Source organism: Hypomesus nipponensis, chromosome 5 (genome assembly GCF_054491055.1).
Source record: "Hypomesus nipponensis isolate SF chromosome 5, ASM5449105v1, whole genome shotgun sequence".
In the NCBI taxonomy this organism is placed as follows: Eukaryota; Metazoa; Chordata; class Actinopteri; order Osmeriformes; family Osmeridae; genus Hypomesus; species Hypomesus nipponensis.
The window spans coordinates 514,095-538,807 of record NC_140365.1 but is presented as its reverse complement, the minus strand read 5'-3'; the positions used below and the strand labels follow the sequence as shown (position 1 = coordinate 538,807).

The window sequence follows — 24,713 nt, the reverse complement described above, 5'->3', positions numbered from 1 at the left end:
CTTATGATAGCCGATCATTTACAAAAATATTGTTTAAACTAATAGCTAGCTAGCTAAGAGCTGCTGAGATGAAGCTCTACCCAGCGCTCCACCAGCGCTTTTCTGCCAGGGAAAAAAACGCCAAATGGACACACGGCCTCGGAGACCAAGAAGGGAAAGGTGAGGGAGGTAGTCCACCACCCCCACACAAGGAAACATAACTGTCCGATGTGGAAGAACAGGCAAATTCAGGGAAAGCAGTCAACGTCAGGCTGGGGCAATGCTTTTATGAACCCTCTCAAAACGGAGGATTTCGGTTGCATGCAAGGCAGAGCCAGGCTGTTTGTTTTGCATTGCTCATGTTTCATAGAGACGGCTACAACCTAGATTAAGAGAAGATGAGAGAGAGAGAGAGAGAGAGAGAGAGAGAGAGAACACAAAGGTTAGACTGTTAGTGTCATTGTTAAGTGATTTGAAAAAAAGAGAATTAGTGTCTGAGAAAACTGAAGCAATGGGGCAGGCATGGAGGAAAAGAGCAGGTGTAATGATGGAGGAGGAGAGATGGAGATGGAGGAGAGATGGAGATGGAGGAGGGGAGATGGAGGAGTTGAGATGGTATGAAGGCTCAAGAAAGGTCAAGGGTTGAGAACCAGGGTAATAATCTCACTGGGACACACCCGTACCAACGGGGGGGAACCTGAGTGTCACACCGCACGTTTTACAGTTTCTGTCTAGTCGCTAGCTCATCACACAGCCAGTCTGCAGAGTGACGTGCTGTGGAAGCAGCTGTTAGCTGATGGAACTGTTCTGTAGGACAGCTCTCTTTAGGAACATGGAGCAACATTGATATGGTTTCATCACAAGGCAGGTTGGCAACCACAAGTCTTACTGGACTACAAGGCTGCTCCACAATAAAGGCCAAGGGTTGTTATAAAGGCCAAGGGGGGGGTAACAGAGATCCAGGTCCACCCACCACGCCCCCCCACCCCCCACCCCCCAGGCCTCCAGGTGTGTCGTCTAGGATACGTACTCTGCAGACTTCCAGAAGTGTCCGGGGTGGGACAGCCGGCGGTTGAGCTTGGGCAGCTTCTCCAGGAGGTCTGCCAGCTGGGTGAAGGAGGGCCTCTCCTTCAGGTCGTACGACCAGCAGGCACACAGGATCTCCTGGGGAGATCGAGACAGAGGCTCAGCCTCCACACACACACACTCACACCTAGCGCACACACACACACACAGCTAGCACAAACAGAGTTCCTGCTCCACTCACCGTGACCTCCTTGCCCAGGCTGATCTCTGCCAGGACCTTCTTGATGCCCTCCCCACTCCCCACCTGCCAGATGGTAGCTTCCACTGGCTGGTTGGTGATTGGCCAGTCCCTGGCTTGGAGCTCGTACCAAATGGTGCTAAAAGGGGGGCAGCAAGCAACTTGGTCAGTCCTGTGGGCCTGAACAAGCGTCACTGATGACATTGCATGGTGAACTGTCATTTTGAAGTCAGTCATGCTTCAGATCGATAGGGGCTGGAGTCAGGGACAGGAAGTGTTGGGAGAGAAGGAGAGGAAGTGTTGAGAGATGGACAGGAAGTGTTGGGAGAGAGGGACAGGAAGTGTTGGGAGAGAGGGACAGGAAGTGTTGAGTGAGGGACAGGAAGTGTTGAGAGAGTTACCCGAAAGCGTAGACGTCGGCTGCGTTGGAGAAGGGCAGGCGGTCCTCGTTGTTTCCAGGACTCATCCTGCGGACAATCTCTGGTGCTAGGTAACAGATCCAGCCGTGTGGAAGCTTCAGCTCGTTTTCTCGTCTGGCAATATGACACACACACACGATGCACACAGACACACGACACAATGCACACACACACGACACACACACACACGTGCACTCATTAGTTAACCACCATGCGGTCACCATTAATCCACCTGGGAACAGACAAATCCAAAGAATTGCTGAGTGGATGAGGTGTAGATCTTACCTTCCCTCCTGGACCACGCCTGAAATCCCAAACAACCCAAAGTCTGTGATCACCACCTTATTGGTGTCATGAAAGACATTCTTGGACTTCAAGTCTTTGTGGACGATGCCCTTTGCATGAAGATAGCCCATCCCCTACATAAGGAGGAACACAAACACACAAGCTCTGACCGTGCACGAGACTGAGGATCATTTTGAGTACCCAACAGTGAATAAACTTCACCTTCACAATCTCCTGAGCGATCTGTCTCGTCTTGTTGATGTCCAGCGTGTTCTTTGTGTCTCTGACGACGGAGTAGAGAGTCCGGCCTTTACAGAAACTTAGTGGAGAAAGTTTGAGTTAAAGAAGAGCAGACCAGAACAGAGAGAGAGAGCGAGAGAGAGTGAGAGAGCGAGAGAGAGAGAGAGCGAGAGAGAGAGAGAGATGTTGGGACCTCCCATTCACCTGGTGATGATGGCGAGGTGGGGAGGAGCCATACAGGCTCCCATAAAGAGGACCACATTCTCATGTCTGGTCTGTCTGTAGTTCATCACTTCCTTCTTGAACAGCTTCAGGTGGTCCTGGTTGTTCCCGTCGATCTCCAGCAAGCGGATCGCCACCTCTCCGTGCCAGCGGCCCTTGTGGACCCTGCCCCAGCGGCCCTGAGGAAGCCGTACCACAACACATCACAACCACGCTGAAGCACTAGCCCCGCGATAGCCCCGCGATAGCCCCGCGCTAGCCCCGCGATAGCCCCGCGATAGCCCCGCGATAGCCCCGCGATAGCCCCGCGATAGCCCCGCGATAGCCCCGCGCTAACCTGCAGAGCAGTGATGGTTTAGCGGCTTGCGGCTCTCACCTTCCCTATGAGCTCCCCCAGGTCCAGCTGTTCGAAGGGAATGTCCCACTCCTGTAGGTACACGCTGGTCTGGCTGGCCTTGCGGGAGATGGGACCCTTCCAGTGACCTCCCCGCGAGCTGGGAAGGTCCTCCAGCTCATCCCCATCACACTCTCCCTCAGAGCCCCCGTTTATCTCACTTTCATCCCCTTCATCCTCCTCCTCCTCATCCTCCTCTTCCTCCTCCTCTCCTTCCTCCTCCTCTTCCTCCTCTTCCTCCTCCACGCAGTCTTCATCCTCCTCAGCCTCGACCTCCTCCTCCTCTTCCTCCTTTGAGACAGAGGATCGGATAATGTCAATTTGGTTTAGTTGTGCAACAAACACCTCTACACACACACTCTCACTCTCACACACACACACACACTCTCTCTCTTTCTCTCTCACACACCGTGACAACATACCTCTCCATCTTCATGCTCGGCCAGCTCAGGTTGCAGGTGGTCGGCATGCAGGGGGTCAGCGGAGGGCTCGGTCTCACTGCTGAGGGACAGAGAAACTCATCACTCACAGCCCAGACGTGGGTGGAGAGACTGGGTGGAGAGACTGGGTGGAGAGACTGGGTGGAGAGACTGGGTGGAGAGACTGGGTGGAGAGACTGGGTGGACAGACTGGGTGGAGAGACTGCTACAGCCCTCTCCACAGTCCTACGAAAGACAGCGAACACAGTCAGGACTGGAGAGACTCACCCTGTGTCTTGAAGGACTTCTGGATGCAGAGTAGGAGAACTGGACACATCTGGTGAGAGACAGAGAGACAGTGATATAGAGAGTGTTATAAAACATTGCACTCCCTTTCACTGGTCACTGTGTTACTCGTCTGTTGTGGCATGCAGTACCCACACTCCCCAGCAGGTGGCACAGAGACACATCTCCACCCAGTCATCAGCTCACCACATCAAACACACAGCACTGACACTCGGGGCAAATAATCAGCATGCTCACATGATGTGGACTGAGCATGCATGCAGGAGAGGGAGGGGGGAGGGAGATGGTGATACCAGGGGGTCAGGGTGGAGGGGGAGGAGGGGGGAGGGAGATGGTGATACCAGGTTTTGGGGGTCAGGGTGGAGGGGGAGGAGGGGGGAGGCGGGTGAGACCCAGCACAGCAGTCTTGGCCAGGAGCATCCACTCACCAGGGAAGATGAACTGCTGTCTGTGCTGAAAGTAGCAGGCAGCTTGGGGGGAAAGAGAGAGCGGAAGAACAACAAGCATGGTTGGGAGAAAAAGATTGTGGGTTAGAGAGAAGCCATAGGATACTACCCCCTCCCCACTGGCCCTGGCACTACCCCCCTGGTGGACAGGAGAGGGCCCCCCCCCAGGAGCCGTGTGTGTTAGTGGTGGACAGGAGAGGGCCCCCCCCCCCCAGGCCCGTGTGTGTTAGTGGTGGACAGGAGAGGGCCCCCCCCCCAGGAGCCGTGTGTGTTAGTGGTGGACAGGAGAGGGCCCCCCCCCCAGGAGCCGTGTGTGTTAGTGGTGGACAGGAGGGGGCAGCCACTCTCCTGTCACTCCATCCATTCCACGTCCATTTACCAGGAAACCAGTGACTCAGCGGAATATCCATTAATCAAGAAGCTTGCATCTTGAGCTAATGTGTGTGTGTGTGTGCGCGCTCACCTGGGAAGTGGAAGCGGTTGTCCCTGTGGCCCTTTGGTGAGGGGTTGGGGGGCGGGGTAGCACTGGGGGGGTTGCTCTGCGGGAAGGGGGCGGGGGAGGAGGGTGTGGAGGAGGTGGTAGAGGAGGGGTTGCTGCTGGAGTCCAGCTGGTTCAGAACTGGAGGGTGATCCTGGCAGAACACACAAGACCAAAACATCACCCACTGCACCAGCTACTCTCCAACCAGTTTGTGTGTAAGTGTCTATATCTATATATCTATCTTTTTACATTATCTATCCATCAATCAATGTGTTTGTGTCTGTCTATTCAACCATCCATCCATCAGTGTGTGTGTGTGTGTGCGCGCGCGCGCGCGCGAGAGAGAGAGAGAGAGAGAGAGAGAGAGAGAGAGAGAGAGAGAGAGAGCTTGTGTGTATGTACCTTCTTGGTGATGGCCTTAGGTAAGGTCCCAAACTGAGGAGTGTCTGCCGGCCGGTCCACAGGATTGTTGATGCCAGAGGGAACAGACTCGGTCCTCCTGATCTTGGTGACTGTCCAGGGAAGAAGGTGGTTAGCACAGGCCTGTCTCTGTTAGTCATTACTGTGTATGGATACCGCAGATGTGTTGAAGTGATGGACAGTCTTACTTGGCAGAAAAGAGATTCTGCAGGAGGGCGCCTCTTTTGTACACTTGTTGTGGCACTTTAACCTGCACACACAGAGCCTTGGTCAGGACAGGCTGATCAGATGGATGATTTGGACGTGCTCCTGAGAGAGACAGGATACTCACCGACAGTGTTTACACTTGACCCCGAACATCATGTTCCTCTGACACACCTGGCAGGTCTGTGATAACCAGGACCTGGTGGAGAACCTGCCCCACAACAGACCACTCTGTCAGTCATGCTGCTACACTGTCATACATCCTCACGTTCTGTTCATTTAGCCCACACTTATCCAAGCGACGTAGAAATAGCGCACATAGAAAGTAGTGCAGACGATCGAGGATCAGAAGTGAGTTGTTTACCAGTACTTCGGTGGTCAGAGTCATATCCAGTATCCGTTCTGTTTGACTGTGTTTGAGGTGTACTAGGCAAACTAGATGTGCCTTGATTGGCTGTTTGTAGCCATGTGACCTACCTGTGAGTGACAGCCAGACCGATATCCCTTCTGACAGCCTGTGGAGATCCACGATGCGCGGACATGTTATCTGACGGGGGGGGGGGGAAGCAAAATTGAGAGATAGAGAAAGAAATTGAGAAAGAAAGAGAGATAGGGATAAAGTAGGGTGGGGGGAAGAGGCAGAAAAGTGATGGTCAGGTCCAGCATGTGTATGGGCAGGAGCTGGTGATGAAGACGACCTGTTATTACTGACATGAGAGGTGATGAAGACGACCTGTTATTACTGACATGAGAGGTGATGAAGACGACCTGTTATTACTGACATGAGAGGTGATGAAGACGACCTGTTATTACTGACATGAGAGGTGATGAAGACAACCTGTTATTACTGACATGAGAGGTGATGAAGACGACCTGTTATTACTGACATGAGAGGTGATGAAGACGACCTGTTATTACTGACATGAGAGGTGATGAAGACGACCTGTTATTACTGACATGAGAGGTGATGAAGACGACCTGTTATTACTGACATGAGAGGTGATGAAGACGACCTGTTATTACTGACATGAGAGGTGACGAAGACGACCTGTTATTACTGACATGAGAGGTGACGAAGACGACCTGTTATTACTGACATGAGAGGTGACGAAGACGACCTGTTATTACTGACATGAGAGGTGACGAAGACGACCTGTTATTACTGACATGAGAGGTGATGAAGACGACCTGTTATTACTGACATGAGAGGTGATGAAGACGACCTGTTATTACTGACATGAGAGGTGATGAAGACGACCTGTTATTACTGACATGAGAGGTGACGAAGACGACCTGTTATTACTGACATGAGAGGTGACGAAGACGACCTGTTATTACTGACATGAGAGGTGATGAAGACGACCTGTTATTACTGACATGAGAGGTGATGAAGACGACCTGTTATTACTGACATGAGAGGTGATGAAGACGACCTGTTATTACTGACATGAGAGGTGATGAAGACGACCTGTTATTACTGACATGAGAGGTGATGAAGACGACCTGTTATTACTGACATGAGAGGTGATGAAGACGACCTGTTATTACTGACATGAGAGGTGATGAAGACGACCTGTTATTACTGACATGAGAGGTGATGAAGACGACCTGTTATTACTGACATGAGAGGTGATGAAGACGACCTGTTATTACTGACATGAGAGGTGATGAAGACGACCTGTTATTACTGACATGAGAGGTGACGAAGACGACCTGTTATTACTGACATGAGAGGTGATGAAGACGACCTGTTATTACTGACATGAGAGGTGATGAAGACGACCTGTTATTACTGACATGAGAGGTGATGAAGACGACCTGTTATTACTGACATGAGAGGTGATGTGAAGTCTTCCACCACACAAACCACAACGACAGCTGGATAATCACATCAAACACTACTACAGTGTGAGAGAGTGTGTGTGTGTGTGTAGACTCACTCTTGAGGCTGCTGTGCTCCTCCATGAGGGTGGGTGTGCCGGGCAGGGTGTAGGGGGCGGGGCCAGGCGTGGCGCCCGGGGCGGGCGTGGCCCCGGGGGTGCGGGCCGGCAGGTGGGGGGAACGCGAGGAGGGGTCTTCACTTCCATTCCCGTTGATCTGCACGTTCAGAAGCAGCTTGTTCTTCTTGGTGCCCCTGTGGGGGGCACAGTATCATCAGCATGTTACCCTGTCACCCCTGACAACAGTGTCATCAGCATGCTACCCTGTCACCCCTGACAACAGTGTCATCAGCATGCTACCCTGTCACCCCTGACAACAGTGTCATCAGCATGCTACCCTGTCACCCCTGACAACAGTGTCATCAGCATGCTACCCTGTCACCCCTGACAACAGTGTCATCAGCATGCTACCCTGTCACCCCTGACAACAGTATCAGCAGTCACACCCAGGAGATCTTATGGTGGCTGTGTTTCAGCCCAGTTATGTACGAGAGAGAGAGGGAGAGATGGGGGGACCTGGGCACATTATTAAGACATCCCTCCACCATAGATCAACTCAGCCCAGCTAAGGGAAGCCAAAGACAGGCCACGCCAAGGGGCTTAGACTCCCTGCCTGGCACTGGTCAGAAATAGAGAGATGGAGAGAGACAGACAGGGAGAGAGACAGACAGGGAGAGAGACAGACAGGGAGAAAGACCGACAGGGAGAGGGACAGACAGGGAGAGACACAGACAGGGAGAGAGACAGACAGGTTGAGGGACAGACAGGGAGAGAGACAAACAGGGAGAGAGACAGACAGGGAGAGGGACAGACAGGAAGAGGGACAGACAGGGAGAGAGACAGACAGGGAGAGGGACAGACAGGAAGAGGGACAGACAGGGAGAGAGACAGACAGGGAGAGGGACAGACAGGAAGAGGGACAGACAGGGAGAGAGACAGACAGGGAGAGGGACAGACAGGGAGAGGGACAGACAGGGAGAGAGACAGACAGGGAGAGGGACAGACAGGGAGAGGGACAGACAGGGAGAGAGACAGACAGGGAGAGAAACTCAATGACTCATAATCTCTGGGAATCTCTGGATTACTGAGGCCACACACAGTAAAGGAGCAACCAGCAAGATGAGATGTGTGTGTGTGTGTGTGTGTGTGTGTAAGAGAGAGAGAAAGAGACACTTTCACAGGCGGTTTCTGTACATACCGCGGAATACATAATTAGGCGCACTTTGCATATCCCCTCCCATCTCTTTATGGGAACTCCCACTTTCCCCTTGACCCTCCTGTGAATGCATATGCATGACTCGGAAAAGCACATTTGCCATTTTCAGTTACCGCAACAGGCAGTCTGCGCTTTTACCTCAGTGCGCAATGTTTGTACATACCTCGCCATGCTTTTACGCGCAAAAGCAAAACAAATACGCCGGAAGTGGGCGCAAAAGCGTTAGTACATGAGGCCTACAGTATTTTTATTCTAACCCAGAGGCCTCCTGGGACGTTTTCTCCTGTTGCTAGGTTGAGCTGCTACTAGTTAGTGACTTATCAACACCTTAATGCTGTGTAATAATATCGTAATATAAAAATCTATAATCGATGCATCCCTACTATCACATACCTCTGCAGCCCCCGCCTCCGCCCCCCCCCCCCCTCCGCCCAATGATCTGGCTCACATCTGACAGCTCATACAACAGGAAGACAGGAAGTGACCTACTTGCTGGTGGGCGGGTCCTCGATGCGGTTGCCCAGCTGTGATTCGTGGCTCTTGCTGCGGGTGAGGGTAATGTTGGGTAGCAGCTGCAGGACCTTGCGGGAGGGCGGCGGCGGGGTGCAGGGGGGTTTCAGCCTGTGACGCCTCCTGGAGGGCGGAGTGGCAGGGGGCGTAGAGGGGGCGTGTCCCTGGAGCCAGCCAGCGCGGGCCGCAGACATGGGGAAGGGGTCCGTGAGGGGGGTGTCTGAGTAGAGGTAGGCACCCTCCAGGAGAGGGGCTGTGGAGACGGAGCCAGGCCGTGCGGGGGCACAGGCGGAGCAGGGGGTGGAGGGGGTGGAGGGGGTGGTGGAGGGCCGGGCCAGGGGGGAGGGGCTGTGGGGGCGGAGCGGGCACCCCAGTGGGTCCATGGGAAGCAGAGAGCCGCTGTCTCTACGAGGGGGCTCAGACAGCCACGGGCCCCCATCCTCCCTCAGCTCTCCTCCTGGAGGACACACACACACACAGAGGGTTAGACAACACCATCAGGGTTACACCTGATACCAGGTGACACCTCGTCCCCATCCACATTGAATGGGATGTTGTTACTCTCCACTCTGGCCCTAGGCTTCCCCCAGGGCCAGGGCCTCTCTCCTGGAAGTCCACCTCCAGACCAGGGCCTCTCTCCTGGAGGTCCACCCCCAGTCCAGGGCCTCTCTCCTGGAAGTCCACCCCCAGACCAGGCCTCTCTCCTGGAGGTCCACCTACCTGACTCAGTGGCAGTCTTCAGGCAGGAGAGGGCAGCGCTGAGCCGGCCGCACTCCTCAGAGCTGGAGCCTAGCCTCCTCATGGTCTCTCTGACCTGGGAGCCCGGCATCTGCAGCAGGGCATCCAGAGACAGCTGGACTGGCACTGCCTGGGAGAGAGGTGGGAAGAAGGGAGGGGGTAAGCTGTGCTCAGCTGAACAAGAATATACATTCACACATTCACTAGGGCCAGGAGACAGGTCCCTCAGTAGGGCCAGGAGACAGATCTTTCACTAGGGCCAGGAGACAGGTCCTTCAGTAGGGCCAGGAGACAGGTCCTTCAGTAGGGCCTGGCTCATCCTGCTCTCCACCAGCACTAATCCCGGCCATGTGGAGGAGTTCTACCAAAGGCATGCCAGGTAACGTGACTTTACACACACCCATACACACACACACACCCACCCACACACACACTCAGACACCAGCTAAGCCCCACGCCTGAGCCCTTTATCTGGTTAGACCTTCTCGATGCTAGAGAGGAAGAGGTGGGGCTGCTGTCGTCACATGGTCTCTGATCAGCACTCCTGTGTACTTCTCCCTGACCCATCCTCTTTCTCCCCCGACTCTCCCCCATCCTCTTTCTCCCCCGACTCACCCCCATCCTCTTTCTCCCCCGACTCTCCCCCATCCTCTTCCTCCCCCGACTCTCCCCCATCCTCTTCCTCCACCCCTATATCCTAAAAAGCAGGACTAAAACCATTTTAGACACACAGAGATACTCTGATCAAGCCCCTTCATCTGGTACACAAGAGCATCTGCTAAATAAACAAAGACAAAACTCAGAGTGCATGTCCTGAAGTGGCCCGTGTTCTGGAGGTCCTGGCCCCTGAGCTGGTGCTGCATGTAAGGTAAAGGAGCAGGTATAGGAGCAGGTATAGCAGCAGGTATAGCAGCAGGAATAGGAGCAGGTATAGCAGCAGGTATAGGAGCAGGTATAGCAGCAGGTATAGCAGCAGGTATAGCAGCATGTATAGCAGCAGGTATAGCAGCAGGTATAGGAGCAGGTATAGGAGCAGGTATAGCAGCAGGTATAGCAGCAGGTATAGGAGCAGGTATAGCAGCAGGTATAGGAGCAGGTATAGGAGCAGGTATAGCAGCAGGTATAGCAGCAGGTATAGGAGCAGGTATAGGAGCAGGTATAGCAGCAGGTATAGGAGCAGGTATAGAAGCAGGTATAGCAGCAGGTATAGGAGCAGGTATAGCAGCAGGTATAGCAGCAGGTATAGCAGCTTCCAGAACGTGTGTCACTGAGAGGCCTTGAGAGACACACTGACCTGCATCATGCTGACTGCACCACATCCAGAGAGTCAAGTTCCATAACATTATGTAAGAGCTGCTTACTTCATGAACAAAAACAGAGCAAGTCCACTGCTGGGTGGGGAGTACAGCCCCTCCCCCGGGGGGCGGGTCTCTAGTGGGATCTAACTGAAGACCATGGCTGTCTTCTCTGAGTGGATCTAACTGAAGACCATGGCTGTCTTCTCTGAGTGGATCTAACTGAAGACCATGGCTGTCTTCTCTGAGTGACCTTGTGGTGGAACTAGGATGCTCTGTCACCACACAAGGATGTGTACCCAGGCCACAGCCCTGTCTAGCTGGCTGGAGGTTAACTCTAACCCTGGAGGTTAACTCTAACCCTGGAGGTTAACTCTAACCTAACCCTGGAGGTTAACTCTAACCCTGGAGGTTAACTCTAACCCTGGAGGTTAACTCTAACCCTGGAGGTTAACTCTAACCCTGGAGGTCCTGACTGTGGTGGTTACCATGGTCTCAACAGCATGTCTGATTCAAGACCAAATTATTCAGCACAACAAGCACGAAATACAGCCATACTAGAACATTCAGACAGGCGACACACACACACAGACACACACACACACACACACACGGACAGGCAAAGTGGTTCAGCGCTGACATCTGAGTCCCTGGCCTGGTCACTGCTGCCTCCACCTAGCCTCTCCCCTGCCTCTCCCCTGCCTCTCCCCTGCCTCTCCCCTGCCTCTCCCCTGCCTCTCCCCTGGCCTCTCCCCTGGCCTCTCCCCTGCCTCTCCCCTGCCTCTCCCCTGCCTCTCCCCGGCCTCTCCCCTGCCTCTCCCCTGCCTCTCCCCTGCCTCTCCCCTGCCTCTCCCCTGCCTCTCCCATGCCTCTCCCATGCCTCTCCCCTGCCTCACCCCTGCCTCCACCCTCCTCTCCCCAGCCAGACCAGGACTACTGGGGGCTGTCCAAGGAGGGTGACTGGACAGGTCAGCCTGAAGAGACTCCAGCAGAGCCCTGCAGACCAGCAGCAGAACCAGCAGCAGAACCAGCAGCACGTACCTGGATGAGCTCTGTCCGCAGGTTGATGGTGCGGAGCCAGTCCCCCAGCCTGGGGAAACTGTCCAGCCCCACCGGACGCTCCTGCTCCGGAACCTTCCGCTTACACTGCAGCTGCTTGCAGATGTACTTCATAAGCTTCACCTGCAGGGGGCGGCAGAGCACACAGCAGAGGGGGGGGGGGTTAGAGGGGCTGGAGGGAGGGCAGGGAGGTTAGGGGTGCTGCGAACAGGTCTAATGACTGTCGGATACAACACACTCCTCTGTAGACAGACACACAGCAACGTAGAACTAGAACATAGAACACACACACACACACACACATGCGCACACAGCAGATCGTCTCTCACCATCTCCTATCTATCTTATCCCAGAATTATCCAGAGAGGTTAATCTGACACTTAAATTATTCCAGTCACAGAAACACACATCTCATCCTCTTCCACACAGCCCTCTGTCTCCATCCAGACCATAACCCACACAGACATCTAACAGGATTCTTATTTTGAACCCTCTTTTTTGTTGCTTTAGCCTCCAGCAGCAGGGCTGTCAAACTGATATAAATAGCTGTTATTATGGGATGGGAACAGCCACCGAGGGCATCTGCACTGCTGGCATGGCAACCAAGTGTCATTGGAACATTTCAGTGGCTGTGGGTGGGACACTGTGACATCACAGCCCTGGAACACACTGAGTTCACAGTGAGGCTAGCACACACACTGCCCCCCCCCCCCACCAGCCCCCAAGAGCCCCCACCTCTACCGGCCTCACACACACACACCACACCAACCCCCCTCCTCCACCCACCACAAACAGAGGTTTGGCTGCTGCGAGGGGAGGGGCTCGCTCCTCCAGATAAACCAAAGACTTCTGATCTCTCCTTTTCTGTTCCAACTCAACTGAACAGACATGAAGAGGAAATGAATAAAAAGGTGTCAAGACGTAACTTGTAGACCCCTGACCAGGTTCATTCTGACTGGCAGAAGAAGACAAGAGAGAACCACCTTAAACCCCTCCACCAACATTACGAGGACACCTACGTTCCTGCCCACCGGCACCCCACCCCTCCCCACCAGGCTCCCCATGTCCCCCACCGGCCCCCTCCAGCCCCCCGCCCAGGCCCCCTCCCCACCTAGCCCAGGCCCCTCCTGTGAGTAGCTCCTGCTAGCAGGGCTGTGGTGTTAGTGTGCCGAGGCCCCTCCTGTGAGTAGCTCCTGCTAGCAGGGCTGTGGTGTTAGTGTGCCGAGGCCCCTCCTGTGAGTAGCTCCTGCTAGCAGGGCTGTGGTGTTAGTGTGCCGAGGCCCCTCCTGTGAGTAGCTCCTGCTAGCAGGGCTGTGGTGTTAGTGTGCCGAGGCCCCTCCTGTGAGTAGCTCCTGCTAGCAGGGCTGTGGTGTTAGTGTGCCGAGGCCCCTCCTGTGAGTAGCTCCTGCTAGCAGGGCTGTGGTGTTAGTGTGCCGAGGCCCCTCCTGTGAGTAGCTCCTGCTAGCAGGGCTGTGGTGTTAGTGTGCCGAGGCCCCTCCTGTGAGTAGCTCCTGCTAGCAGGGCTGTGGTGTTAGTGTGCCGAGGCCCCTCCTGTGAGTAGCTCCTGCTAGCAGGGCTGTGGTGTTAGTGTGCCGAGGCCCCTCCTGTGAGTAGCTCCTGCTAGCAGGGCTGTGGTGTTAGTGTGCCGAGGCCCCTCCTGTGAGTAGCTCCTGCTAGCAGGGCTGTGGTGTTAGTGTGCCGAGGCCCCTCCTGTGAGTAGCTCCTGCTAGCAGGGCTGTGGTGTTAGTGTGCCGAGGCCCCTCCTGTGAGTAGCTCCTGCTAGCAGGGCTGTGGTGTTAGTGTGCCGAGGCCCCTCCTGTGAGTAGCTCCTGCTAGCAGGGCTGTGGTGTTAGTGTGCCGAGGCCCCTCCTGTGAGTAGCTCCTGCTAGCAGGGCTGTGGTGTTAGTGTGCCGAGGCCCCTCCTGTGAGTAGCTCCTGCTAGCAGGGCTGTGGTGTTAGTGTGCCGAGGCCCCTCCTGTGAGTAGCTCCTGCTAGCAGGGCTGTGGTGTTAGTGTGCCGAGGCCCCTCCTGTGAGTAGCTCCTGCTAGCAGGGCTGTGGTGTTAGTGTGCCGAGGCCCCTCCTGTGAGTAGCTCCTGCTAGCAGGGCTGTGGTGTTAGTGTGCCGAGGCCCCTCCTGTGAGTAGCTCCTGCTAGCAGGGCTGTGGTGTTAGTGTGCCGAGGCCCCTCCTGTGAGTAGCTCCTGCTAGCAGGGCTGTGGTGTTAGTGTGCCGAGGCCCCTCCTGTGAGTAGCTCCTGCTAGCAGGGCTGTGGTGTTAGTGTGCCGAGGCCCCTCCTGTGAGTAGCTCCTGCTAGCAGGGCTGTGGTGTTAGTGTGCCGAGGCCCCTCCTGTGAGTAGCTCCTGCTAGCAGGGCTGTGGTGTTAGTGTGCCGAGGCCCCTCCTGTGAGTAGCTCCTGCTAGCAGGGCTGTGGTGTTAGTGTGCCGAGGCCCCTCCTGTGAGTAGCTCCTGCTAGCAGGGCTGTGGTGTTAGTGTGCCGAGGCCCCTCCTGTGAGTAGCTCCTGCTAGCAGGGCTGTGGTGTTAGTGTGCCGAGGCCCCTCCTGTGAGTAGCTCCTGCTAGCAGGGCTGTGGTGTTAGTGTGCCGAGGCCCCTCCTGTGAGTAGCTCCTGCTAGCAGGGCTGTGGTGTTAGTGTGCCGAGGCCCCTCCTGTGAGTAGCTCCTGCTAGCAGGGCTGTGGTGTTAGTGTGCCGAGGCCCCTCCTGTGAGTAGCTCCTGCTAGCAGGGCTGTGGTGTTAGTGTGCCGAGGCCCCTCCTGTGAGTAGCTCCTGCTAGCAGGGCTGTGGTGTTAGTGTGCCGAGGCCCCTCCTGTGAGTAGCTCCTGCTAGCAGGGCTGTGGTGTTAGTGTGCCGAGGCCCCTCCTGTGAGTAGCTCCTGCTAGCAGGGCTGTGGTGTTAGTGTGCCGAGGCCCCTCCTGTGAGTAGCTCCTGCTAGCAGGGCTGTGGTGTTAGTGTGCCGAGGCCCCTCCTGTGAGTAGCTCCTGCTAGCAGGGCTGTGGTGTTAGTGTGCCGAGGCCCCTCCTGTGAGTAGCTCCTGCTAGCAGGGCTGTGGTGTTAGTGTGCCGAGGCCCCTCCTGTGAGTAGCTCCTGCTAGCAGGGCTGTGGTGTTAGTGTGCCGAGGCCCCTCCTGTGAGTAGCTCCTGCTAGCAGGGCTGTGGTGTTAGTGTGCCGAGGCCCCTCCTGTGAGTAGCTCCTGCTAGCAGGGCTGTGGTGTTAGTGTGCCGAGGCCCCTCCTGTGAGTAGCTCCTGCTAGCAGGGCTGTGGTGTTAGTGTGCCGAGGCCCCTCCTGTGAGTAGCTCCTGCTAGCAGGGCTGTGGTGTTAGTGTGCCGAGGCCCCTCCTGTGAGTAGCTCCTGCTAGCAGGGCTGTGGTGTTAGTGTGCCGAGGCCCCTCCTGTGAGTAGCTCCTGCTAGCAGGGCTGTGGTGTTAGTGTGCCGAGGCCCCTCCTGTGAGTAGCTCCTGCTAGCAGGGCTGTGGTGTTAGTGTGCCGAGGCCCCTCCTGTGAGTAGCTCCTGCTAGCAGGGCTGTGGTGTTAGTGTGCCGAGGCCCCTCCTGTGAGTAGCTCCTGCTAGCAGGGCTGTGGTGTTAGTGTGCCGAGGCCCCTCCTGTGAGTAGCTCCTGCTAGCAGGGCTGTGGTGTTAGTGTGCCGAGGCCCCTCCTGTGAGTAGCTCCTGCTAGCAGGGCTGTGGTGTTAGTGTGCCGAGGCCCCTCCTGTGAGTAGCTCCTGCTAGCAGGGCTGTGGTGTTAGTGTGCCGAGGCCCCTCCTGTGAGTAGCTCCTGCTAGCAGGGCTGTGGTGTTAGTGTGCCGAGGCCCCTCCTGTGAGTAGCTCCTGCTAGCAGGGCTGTGGTGTTAGTGTGCCGAGGCCCCTCCTGTGAGTAGCTCCTGCTAGCAGGGCTGTGGTGTTAGTGTGCCGAGGCCCCTCCTGTGAGTAGCTCCTGCTAGCAGGGCTGTGGTGTTAGTGTGCCGAGGCCCCTCCTGTGAGTAGCTCCTGCTAGCAGGGCTGTGGTGTTAGTGTGCCGAGGCCCCTCCTGTGAGTAGCTCCTGCTAGCAGGGCTGTGGTGTTAGTGTGCCGAGGCCCCTCCTGTGAGTAGCTCCTGCTAGCAGGGCTGTGGTGTTAGTGTGCCGAGGCCCCTCCTGTGAGTAGCTCCTGCTAGCAGGGCTGTGGTGTTAGTGTGCCGAGGCCCCTCCTGTGAGTAGCTCCTGCTAGCAGGGCTGTGGTGTTAGTGTGCCGAGGCCCCTCCTGTGAGTAGCTCCTGCTAGCAGGGCTGTGGTGTTAGTGTGCCGAGGCCCCTCCTGTGAGTAGCTCCTGCTAGCAGGGCTGTGGTGTTAGTGTGCCGAGGCCCCTCCTGTGAGTAGCTCCTGCTAGCAGGGCTGTGGTGTTAGTGTGCCGAGGCCCCTCCTGTGAGTAGCTCCTGCTAGCAGGGCTGTGGTGTTAGTGTGCCGAGGCCCCTCCTGTGAGTAGCTCCTGCTAGCAGGGCTGTGGTGTTAGTGTGCCGAGGCCCCTCCTGTGAGTAGCTCCTGCTAGCAGGGCTGTGGTGTTAGTGTGCCGAGGCCCCTCCTGTGAGTAGCTCCTGCTAGCAGGGCTGTGGTGTTAGTGTGCCGAGGCCCCTCCTGTGAGTAGCTCCTGCTAGCAGGGCTGTGGTGTTAGTGTGCCGAGGCCCCTCCTGTGAGTAGCTCCTGCTAGCAGGGCTGTGGTGTTAGTGTGCCGAGGCCCCTCCTGTGAGTAGCTCCTGCTAGCAGGGCTGTGGTGTTAGTGTGCCGAGGCCCCTCCTGTGAGTAGCTCCTGCTAGCAGGGCTGTGGTGTTAGTGTGCCGAGGCCCCTCCTGTGAGTAGCTCCTGCTAGCAGGGCTGTGGTGTTAGTGTGCCGAGGCCCCTCCTGTGAGTAGCTCCTGCTAGCAGGGCTGTGGTGTTAGTGTGCCGAGGCCCCTCCTGTGAGTAGCTCCTGCTAGCAGGGCTGTGGTGTTAGTGTGCCGAGGCCCCTCCTGTGAGTAGCTCCTGCTAGCAGGGCTGTGGTGTTAGTGTGCCGAGGCCAGCACTTCTCTGCTGTGTGGTGTTGTGTGTCTCCTTATCTCACCTCCATCACTGAGTGTCCATTACACGCTGCGTCCCCGGGCCCACCGTGCCACCAGCCCACACTCAGCAGCAACAGAAGCATCCAGCAGTCTTTCCTCAGCTCATTCACTCCCTCTCCCACACACAAACACACACACCAAGCACCTCAGAGAAAGGCCTTGCAGAGTCAAGCACACTCTCAGAGAGAAAGTGTGGCCTTGGGTTGTGAGAGACAGCCTGGCAGGAACCAACAAAAGCCTATCCAGTGAGAGAGATATGATAGAGAGAGAGAGAGAGAGAGAGAGAGAGAGAGAGAGAGAGACCACAGAGAGAGACAGACCACACAGAGAGAGAGACAGACCACACAGAGAGAGACAGAGAGAGAGAGAGAGAGAGACAGAGAGAGAGACAGAGACAGAGAGACAGACCCCCCCGATCACCCGCCTCAGTTAACTGGACAGCTATGACACTTCCTTATCTGTGTGGAACTCAGGGGGTTAGGGTCAGTTCAGCCCTGCTCCATTTATCACAACACCTCCGGACTTTGACCGCTGTTTTAGGTACATGCAGTTGAGCAGCCAATGAGAAGAGCCGGTTCTGTGGGTGGAGGAGAGATGAGCAGTTTCCAGAACCCCGGCCTTCCAGAACCCCAGCATGCTGAAAGATGAGGCTGGTATTCATCCAGACAACGATCCGGGTTTACTTTCCTAGTCTAACCCTAACCCTAGTCTAACCCTAGCCTAACCCTAGTCTAACCCCAACCCTTATCTAACCCTAGCCCTAGTCTAGGAAAGCAAAGTCTCTCAGTCTCTTTCAATAAGACTAACACTGCAGGTTAACACCTGCTCTGCTTAAGGGGTAACACACACACACACACACAGGCACACACACACGGGCACACACACACAGGAGATCACACGGGCACACACACACACACACACACAGGAGATCACACACACACACACACACACAGGAGATCACACACACACACACACACACAGGAGATCACACACACACACACACACACAGGAGATCACACACACACACACACACACAGGAGATCACACACACACACACACACACAGGAGATCACACACACACACACACACACAGGAGATCACACGGGCAGTGCAGTGAACAATACACTAGTGCAGGAGTGACGTCAGGTTGCCTAGCAACCCCACCGAGCCGTCAGCAGTGTTGAGTGGGATTTTCCCAGAGAGGTGAAACACCACAACACAGAGCACCTGCTGAAATGTCACCCCCCACACACACACACACGCAGATACACACGCATGCATGGACACGCACACACACACACACCTCCGCTGTCGCTCTATCCTTCATTAGACCACCATTTGATTTTCATTTCCCGGACTTCACACGAACACTGAAGGTGTTTTGTTTCTTTATAAAAAACAACCATTGAGAGGCCCCACACCTCCACAGCCTAACCCTCCAAACCTCCACACCTCACACCTCCACACCTCTACCACACACCTCCACACCCTAACACTCCACACCCTAACCCTCCACACCCTAACCCTCCACACCCTAACCCTCCACCCCTCCACACACTAACCCTCCACACCCTAACCGTCCACCCCTCCACACCCTAACCCTCCACCCCTCCACACACTAACCCTCCACACCCTAACTCTCCACACCTCCACACCCTAACCCTTCACACCCTAACCTTCCACCCCTCCACACCCTAACTCTCCACACCTCCACACCCTAACCCTCCACACCCTAATCCTCCACACCTCCACTTCACACCTCCACTACACCCCCCAGGTTACCCTGGACACCTCACACCTCACACCCCCAGCTCACTCTATCACTGTCGTTAGACTATAACAGTCTTTTAATATTTCTAAGAGCTAGAAGAAATGAAAGACTTATTTCAGAACAAAAGTCCTTTGTCTGTGATCCACCTTCCTTCGCCACTCTGGTTTTAAACATGGCATGAGAGCACATTCAGCGTAACACAAACAAATAACCATCATTTAAGACTCGCCATCTGTAACAAGGAAGCTTTCCAACAAGACATTCATGTGACACCGCTTTTGTCACCAGGGATCAAGCTACCAACCCTCCCATCAGTACACAATATTATCAGCGTCAGCCAAACCACAGGCCAGCCAGCCCAGTCAGGTTGGAGGAGTCCTGCCTCATCACAGCTTATCAGCATACTGCAGGACAGCATGCTGCAGGACAGCAGACTGCAGGACAGCATGCTGCAGGACAGCAGACTGCAGGACAGCATGCTGCAGGACAGCAGACTGCAGGACAGCATGCTGCAGGACAGCAGACTGCAGGACAGCAGGCTGCAGGACAGCAGACTGCAGGACAGCAAGCTGCAGGACAGCAAGCTGCAGGACAGCAGACTGCAGGATAGCAAGCTGCAGGACAGCAAGCTGCAGGACAGCATCCTGCAGGACAGCAGACTGCAGGACAGCATGCTGCAGGACAGCAGACTGCAGGACAGCATGCTGCAGGACAGCAGACTGCAGGACAGCATGCTGCAGGACAGCATGCTGCAGGACAGCAAGCTGCAGGACAGCAAGCTGCAGGACAGCAAGCTGCAGGACAGCATGCTGCAGGACAGCAGACTGCAGGACAGCATACTGCAGGACAGCAAGCTGCAGGACAGCAAGCTGCAGGACAGCATGCTGCAGGACAGCAGACTGCAGGACAGCAGACTGCAGGACAGCATGCTGCAGGACAGCATGCTGCAGGACAGCATGCTGCAGGACAGCAGACTGCAGGACAGCATGCTGCAGGACAGGAAGGTGAAGGGGCACTAGAAAACACCCTAACTCTGGGATCTCTGAGATAAGAGTCACAACCAGTCCGTCTGTACCAGGCAGGTCTGTGTACCAGGCAGGTCTGTGTACCAGGTAGGTCTGTGTACCAGGTAGGTCTGTGTACCAGGTAGGTCTGTGTACCAGGCAGGTCTGTGTACCAGGTAGGTCTGTGTACCAGGTAGGTCTGTGTACCAGGCAGGTCTGTGTACCGGGCAGGTCTGTGTACCGGGCAGGTCTGTGTACCAGGTAGGTCTGTGTACCAGGTAGGTCTGTGTACCAGGCAGGTCTGTGTACCAGGCAGGTCTGTGTACCAGGTAGGTCTGTGTACCAGGCAGGTCTGTGTACCAGGCAGGTCTGTGTACCAGGTAGGTCTGTGTACCAGGTAGGTCTGTGTACCAGGCAGGTCTGTGTACCAGGCAGGTCTGTGTACCAGGTAGGTCTGTGTACCAGGTAGGTCTGTGTACCAGGCAGGTCTCTGTACCGGAGCTGCAGGTGTCTGGCTGCTGCCAGCAGGTTGTATGGCCGTCACTAATCCTCTGTCCTGACGCTGAGCAAGGTTAGGAGCCCAGCTCCACTACTGCAGCAGCCTGGCCATGGCCAACACATCTGATTACACCCATGGATTTACACTGGCTACACACCTCTGTCTGTCTGTCTGTCTGTCTCACTCTGTCTGTCTGTCTCACTCACTCACTGTCTATCTGTCTCTCTCACTCTGTCTGTCTGTCTGTCTGTCTGTCTGTCTGTCTGTCTCACTCACTCACTGTCTATCTGTCTCTCTCACTCTGTCTGTCTGTCTCACTCTGTCTGTCTCTCTCACTCTCTCTGTCTCACTTTGTCTGTCTCTCTCTCTCACTCTGTCTGTCTGTCTGTCTCACTCTTTCTGTCTGTCTGTCTGTCTGTCTGTCTGTCTCACTCTGTCTGTCTGTCTGTCTCACTCTGTCTGTCTGTCTGTCTCTCTCTCTCACTCTGTCTGTCTGTCTGTCTCAATGTCTCTCTGTCTCTCTCTGTCTTTCTGTCTGTTTCTCTCTCACATAAGGCACATGGAAACAGTGGATAAGTCACTGTGCTAACAAGTATGTGAGAAAGACTAACATCCCTGCTGACTGAGACCGAGACACAGAGAACTGTAAAGTGAAGCCCAGCTGTGACGTCTAGCTGGGTCATGACTACATCCACTCTCTCATCCACCCATGACCTCCTCACACAGAACGCTCAGAGTGGTCCAGAACACACCGGCTCCGTGGCCTTCCGACGAAGTTGGGACTGGATCCAGAAGTCAGAGTTCACATCAAGCCCAGGTGACCCTTCTTTAGCCAATCCCCTTCACAGGATCACTGTCCTCTGAGTTAATGGAAGGGAGGGAGAGAGGGAGGGAGGCAGCTTCTTAAAACACTAGTATTGTGATGCAGCTCGGCCCATCGAAGGCAATTTTCATCTTCCCTTCACCCCCACCCCCTACAATCACACAACACTTCCTCCTATGGTGGCAGACACACACACAGCGGTTGCCATGTCATAGGAGGAAGCCCAGCTGATTGGCTGATTCTCCCCTCCCTCTTCCTCCCGCTTGCCTCTCTCTCTATCTCTGACTCTTTGCGCGTCATTTGATTTTCTTATTTAACAACCAACCCTGAAAATGCGTAGGAGGAAAGAAGTCTAAATATAGACCCAGCCAAGAGCGAGCAGAAAACTCAGTCCATCACCATGAGAAGACAAAACAACAATGCTCCCCTTCAGGAGGTTCAGGCTGGATCACCTGTGATGATGATGTGGCAGCAGCACTCATCCAAAAGATTAACAGAGGGAGAATTAATCACCAGGATCATCAACATACACTGAATGAGGATCCTGGCTCAGTGTAAAGCAGAGATCTCGACTCTGTTGTGGTCTGGCTGCTGGGCAGCGCGGTCTGAATGCAGTCACGCTGAGGGGAGCATGACTGCTGATGGTGTCCATCATCTCTCTCTCTCTCTCTCTCTCTCTCTCTCTCTCTCTCTCTCTCTCTCTCTCTCTCTCTCTCTCTCTCTCTCTCTCTCTCTCTCTAAGACACCAGCGCTGCAGCAGGAACACAGACACAGGGAGAGAGACAGGACAGTCTACACACACAAATACACCCTCAGACTGACACACACCATTGGTTTTGTATGTGGGACCAAGAGGGAGAGAGATAGAGAGAGGAAGAGAGAGGGAGAGACAGAGAGAGACAGACAGACAGACAGAGAGAGATGGTGAGGGAGAGAGAGAGGTGCCACACGTCAGGGATAAGCCTGTGGAAACTGAAGTACCTTACTACCTTGCAGTCCTCCACTTGAAGAGCAGAGCACTATTATCTCCTCACTGGCAAGGATCTGTAAAGAACCTGCCCTCAAGTGGAATAACAAAGCTCTTTCAGTGAGAATCTAATATGAGTTCAAGCCTCTCTTGGTCTATGGAAGCAACAGCCATGTTTGCAGTGAGTGTGACAGCCCTCCTTTCCCTCAGTCATCACAGGAATCAGAGTGCTTCGGTCATTTACTTGTATCAAGACAACTGATATTTTCCACTGGTCGTGCTGCACTGTTGAGATATACTCCTGCGCTGCTAAGAGAGAGACACATTGATGCACGCTTGATGTATTTCTGTCGGTTAGACTTTCAAGCCCATGACACAAGGCCTCATAGCTAGGAGCCCTCCTTCCTCCACAACTGTCTCTACAAACCTTCTTGTGAGAGGTAGGATCAACACCACTGCAGAAGGTTAGGATACCAGGCTTCTGTACCCGGGGAGTCACACTCAAGGACTCGACTTGGGTTTAGTAAAGTACCAACAGTACCAGAACGCTACCAAGTTAGCTGACTTCGACGTCTTGAGGCTGTATGATGAAGTCTGGAGTCCAGAAAACCGCAGAGAGAAGGAAGAAGTGAAAGTATTGGTTTGATTGGCGCTAAAGCTAGGAGCGGACACGAACAGCCCTTTTTAGCATCCTTCATATGACACAAGTCCCCCCCCCACCCACCCCCCGTCAACTCAGTGTTTCAGCTAAATCACTGTCGAGCGAACTCGAGACCCGATCGGTATCCTGTTTTCCTTCTAATATTTCTATATTAATAGATGTCGGAAAGGAAGGTAGAAGATGAGGCCTTTCGAGATCGGTTACAATTCAGCCGTTCCAAACAATATCTCAGAGTCGGCTGAATATACAGGGCTATAGCTACCATTCATGTAGCCTAGAGGCCTTCGCAGTCCCTCTGCGGAAATCATTACTAGTTCGTCAGAATGATCTGCACACATCTCAACAATGAATTACACACCGGTGCAAGAGCTTTAATGGCAGTGCAAGTACACACGTCAATTAATAGACATTTGCGTGAGTTATGCAGGAACTAGTAGTATTGACATGAGATTCATTGCAATCCAATGTTATTATATAGGCTAATTTGATTTGCCCCTCAACTACATTTGCCTGATGCAGAAACGCGAAATCGTGAACCAAGACGAAATTATAGACAGACCCAGTTTGAAAGCTTAGAATGAGTGGAATTGGACCCGTTTGATGTAAACTGCACACAATAGTGCTGCAAACAAAATATCCGGGGGTCCATGCCAAATATTTCACCTAGAGAAAGAGGTCAGAATGAGATCAAGCGTCCGGAGGAGCGTCTATATTTAGCCAAAGCAGAAATATGGAAACCCTCCATGCAGCGTTATATTCTTGAAATAACCATTAATCCATTGCATCGCGCAAGGCTACAGCAAAGAACTGCAGTGAATTGTGCAAAATAGGCTCACTCACTCATATGGAGCCTCGCTATAAGAACCGAGGCGGACATATAGGCTACATGACTCTGCAAATTGGACGCCCGTGTTTATGCCTTTTATTACCTCCAAAGTACGGATTTCTTGTTGTGTAAGGTCGTTGGATGCGGCGCATTTGGTCCGGAGCCCCTGTAAACTGGAGATGGAGATTTCAATCATGTTCTGGATGAGTTCGCATTGATGTAGCGCGGCCATCGCTGCGCCACCGCCGCTATCCCTCTCCGAGTGCTCATCACTCTCGACCATCTTTCCACCGTTATCAGTCACACTATCCATTCCTCGGCATTTGGGCTCCGCTTTTAGGGCTTGAGTCAAACTGTGAATGTTGAAATGCACATGCAACGGCGACGCGATATAACGGAACTTAACGAATGTCCCGTTTGAAATCTCCCAAATAACTCAATAATTGTATTGGGGTGAAATGAAAACGATGTTCGCTGATGATAATATCATAGAACAAGGCAGTGCAAAGTCCGGTAGTGCTAGGGCTGTGTGTTCTGTCCGTTTAGCCGAGAGGCTCGGTCTTCTCTCTCTCTCTCTCTCTCTCTCTCTCTCTCTCTCTCTCTCGCTCTCTCTCTCGCTCTCTCTCTCCCTCTCTCTGACAGCAGAGCCTTTCTGCCGTCTGTCAGCTGTTGGAAACATCATGGGGCGCGTTGCAATTTGGGAAATGAAGTTCTTGCGCAGTGGACATCCGCTTATTTAAAGCACACAAGGCTATGGTCGGCTAGCGTTTCACTTCAGGCTCATCGCTATGTCTACACCTCGTAGGCCTACGTTGTACTCGCCTGATCAAATCGGATATTAGCGTAATGCATTGTTAAGACATCTGAGTATTAATAAACTATAGATTCTTTGTTCTGGTGCTCTACTGAAGACTATTTGAGTCGGTGTGACTGTGGAGTCAGACGAGAGGAACCGTTCAGTTCTGCTGCTGTAAACAAACAAACAAACACATTTACATTAAATGTACATTTAGTCATTTAGCAGACACTCTTATCCAGAGTGACTTATAGTAAGTACATGAACATTCCCCCCGAGGCAAGTAGGGTGAAGTGCCTTGCCCAAGGACACAACGTAATTTTTCACAGCCGGGAATCGAACCAACAACCTTCTAATTAATAGCCTGACTCCCTAACCGCTCAGCCATCTGACCCCACCCCACACACACATACACAGACAAACACACAGACAGACACACACAC

General features: G+C 54.2%; 2 protein-coding genes across 2 annotated transcripts; one reads left to right on the top strand and one right to left on the bottom strand.

Annotated features, from left to right (window-relative positions):
• Positions 1–986: 986 nt before the first annotated feature.
• On the bottom strand, positions 987–24,078 carry LOC146287613 (kinase suppressor of Ras 1-like). Its single transcript, XM_084697803.1, has 20 exons — positions 23,578–24,078; positions 11,820–11,960; positions 9,466–9,613; positions 8,725–9,202; positions 7,020–7,213; positions 5,557–5,626; positions 5,207–5,290; positions 5,064–5,125; positions 4,858–4,967; positions 4,438–4,606; positions 3,957–3,998; positions 3,511–3,559; positions 3,226–3,304; positions 2,786–3,094; positions 2,392–2,588; positions 2,170–2,266; positions 1,948–2,081; positions 1,645–1,776; positions 1,247–1,382; positions 987–1,143 (listed from the first exon to the last, which is right to left on the bottom strand). Exons 1-20 carry the CDS (start codon positions 23,785–23,787, stop codon positions 997–999), a joined length of 2,988 nt encoding a protein of 995 aa, XP_084553929.1. The 5' UTR covers positions 23,788–24,078; the 3' UTR covers positions 987–996.
• LOC146287614 (uncharacterized) lies at positions 12,397–19,702 on the top strand. Its single transcript, XM_084698065.1, has 2 exons — positions 12,397–12,468; positions 18,983–19,702. Exons 1-2 carry the CDS (start codon positions 12,397–12,399, stop codon positions 19,700–19,702), a joined length of 792 nt encoding a protein of 263 aa, XP_084554191.1.
• Positions 24,079–24,713: the final 635 nt, after the last annotated feature.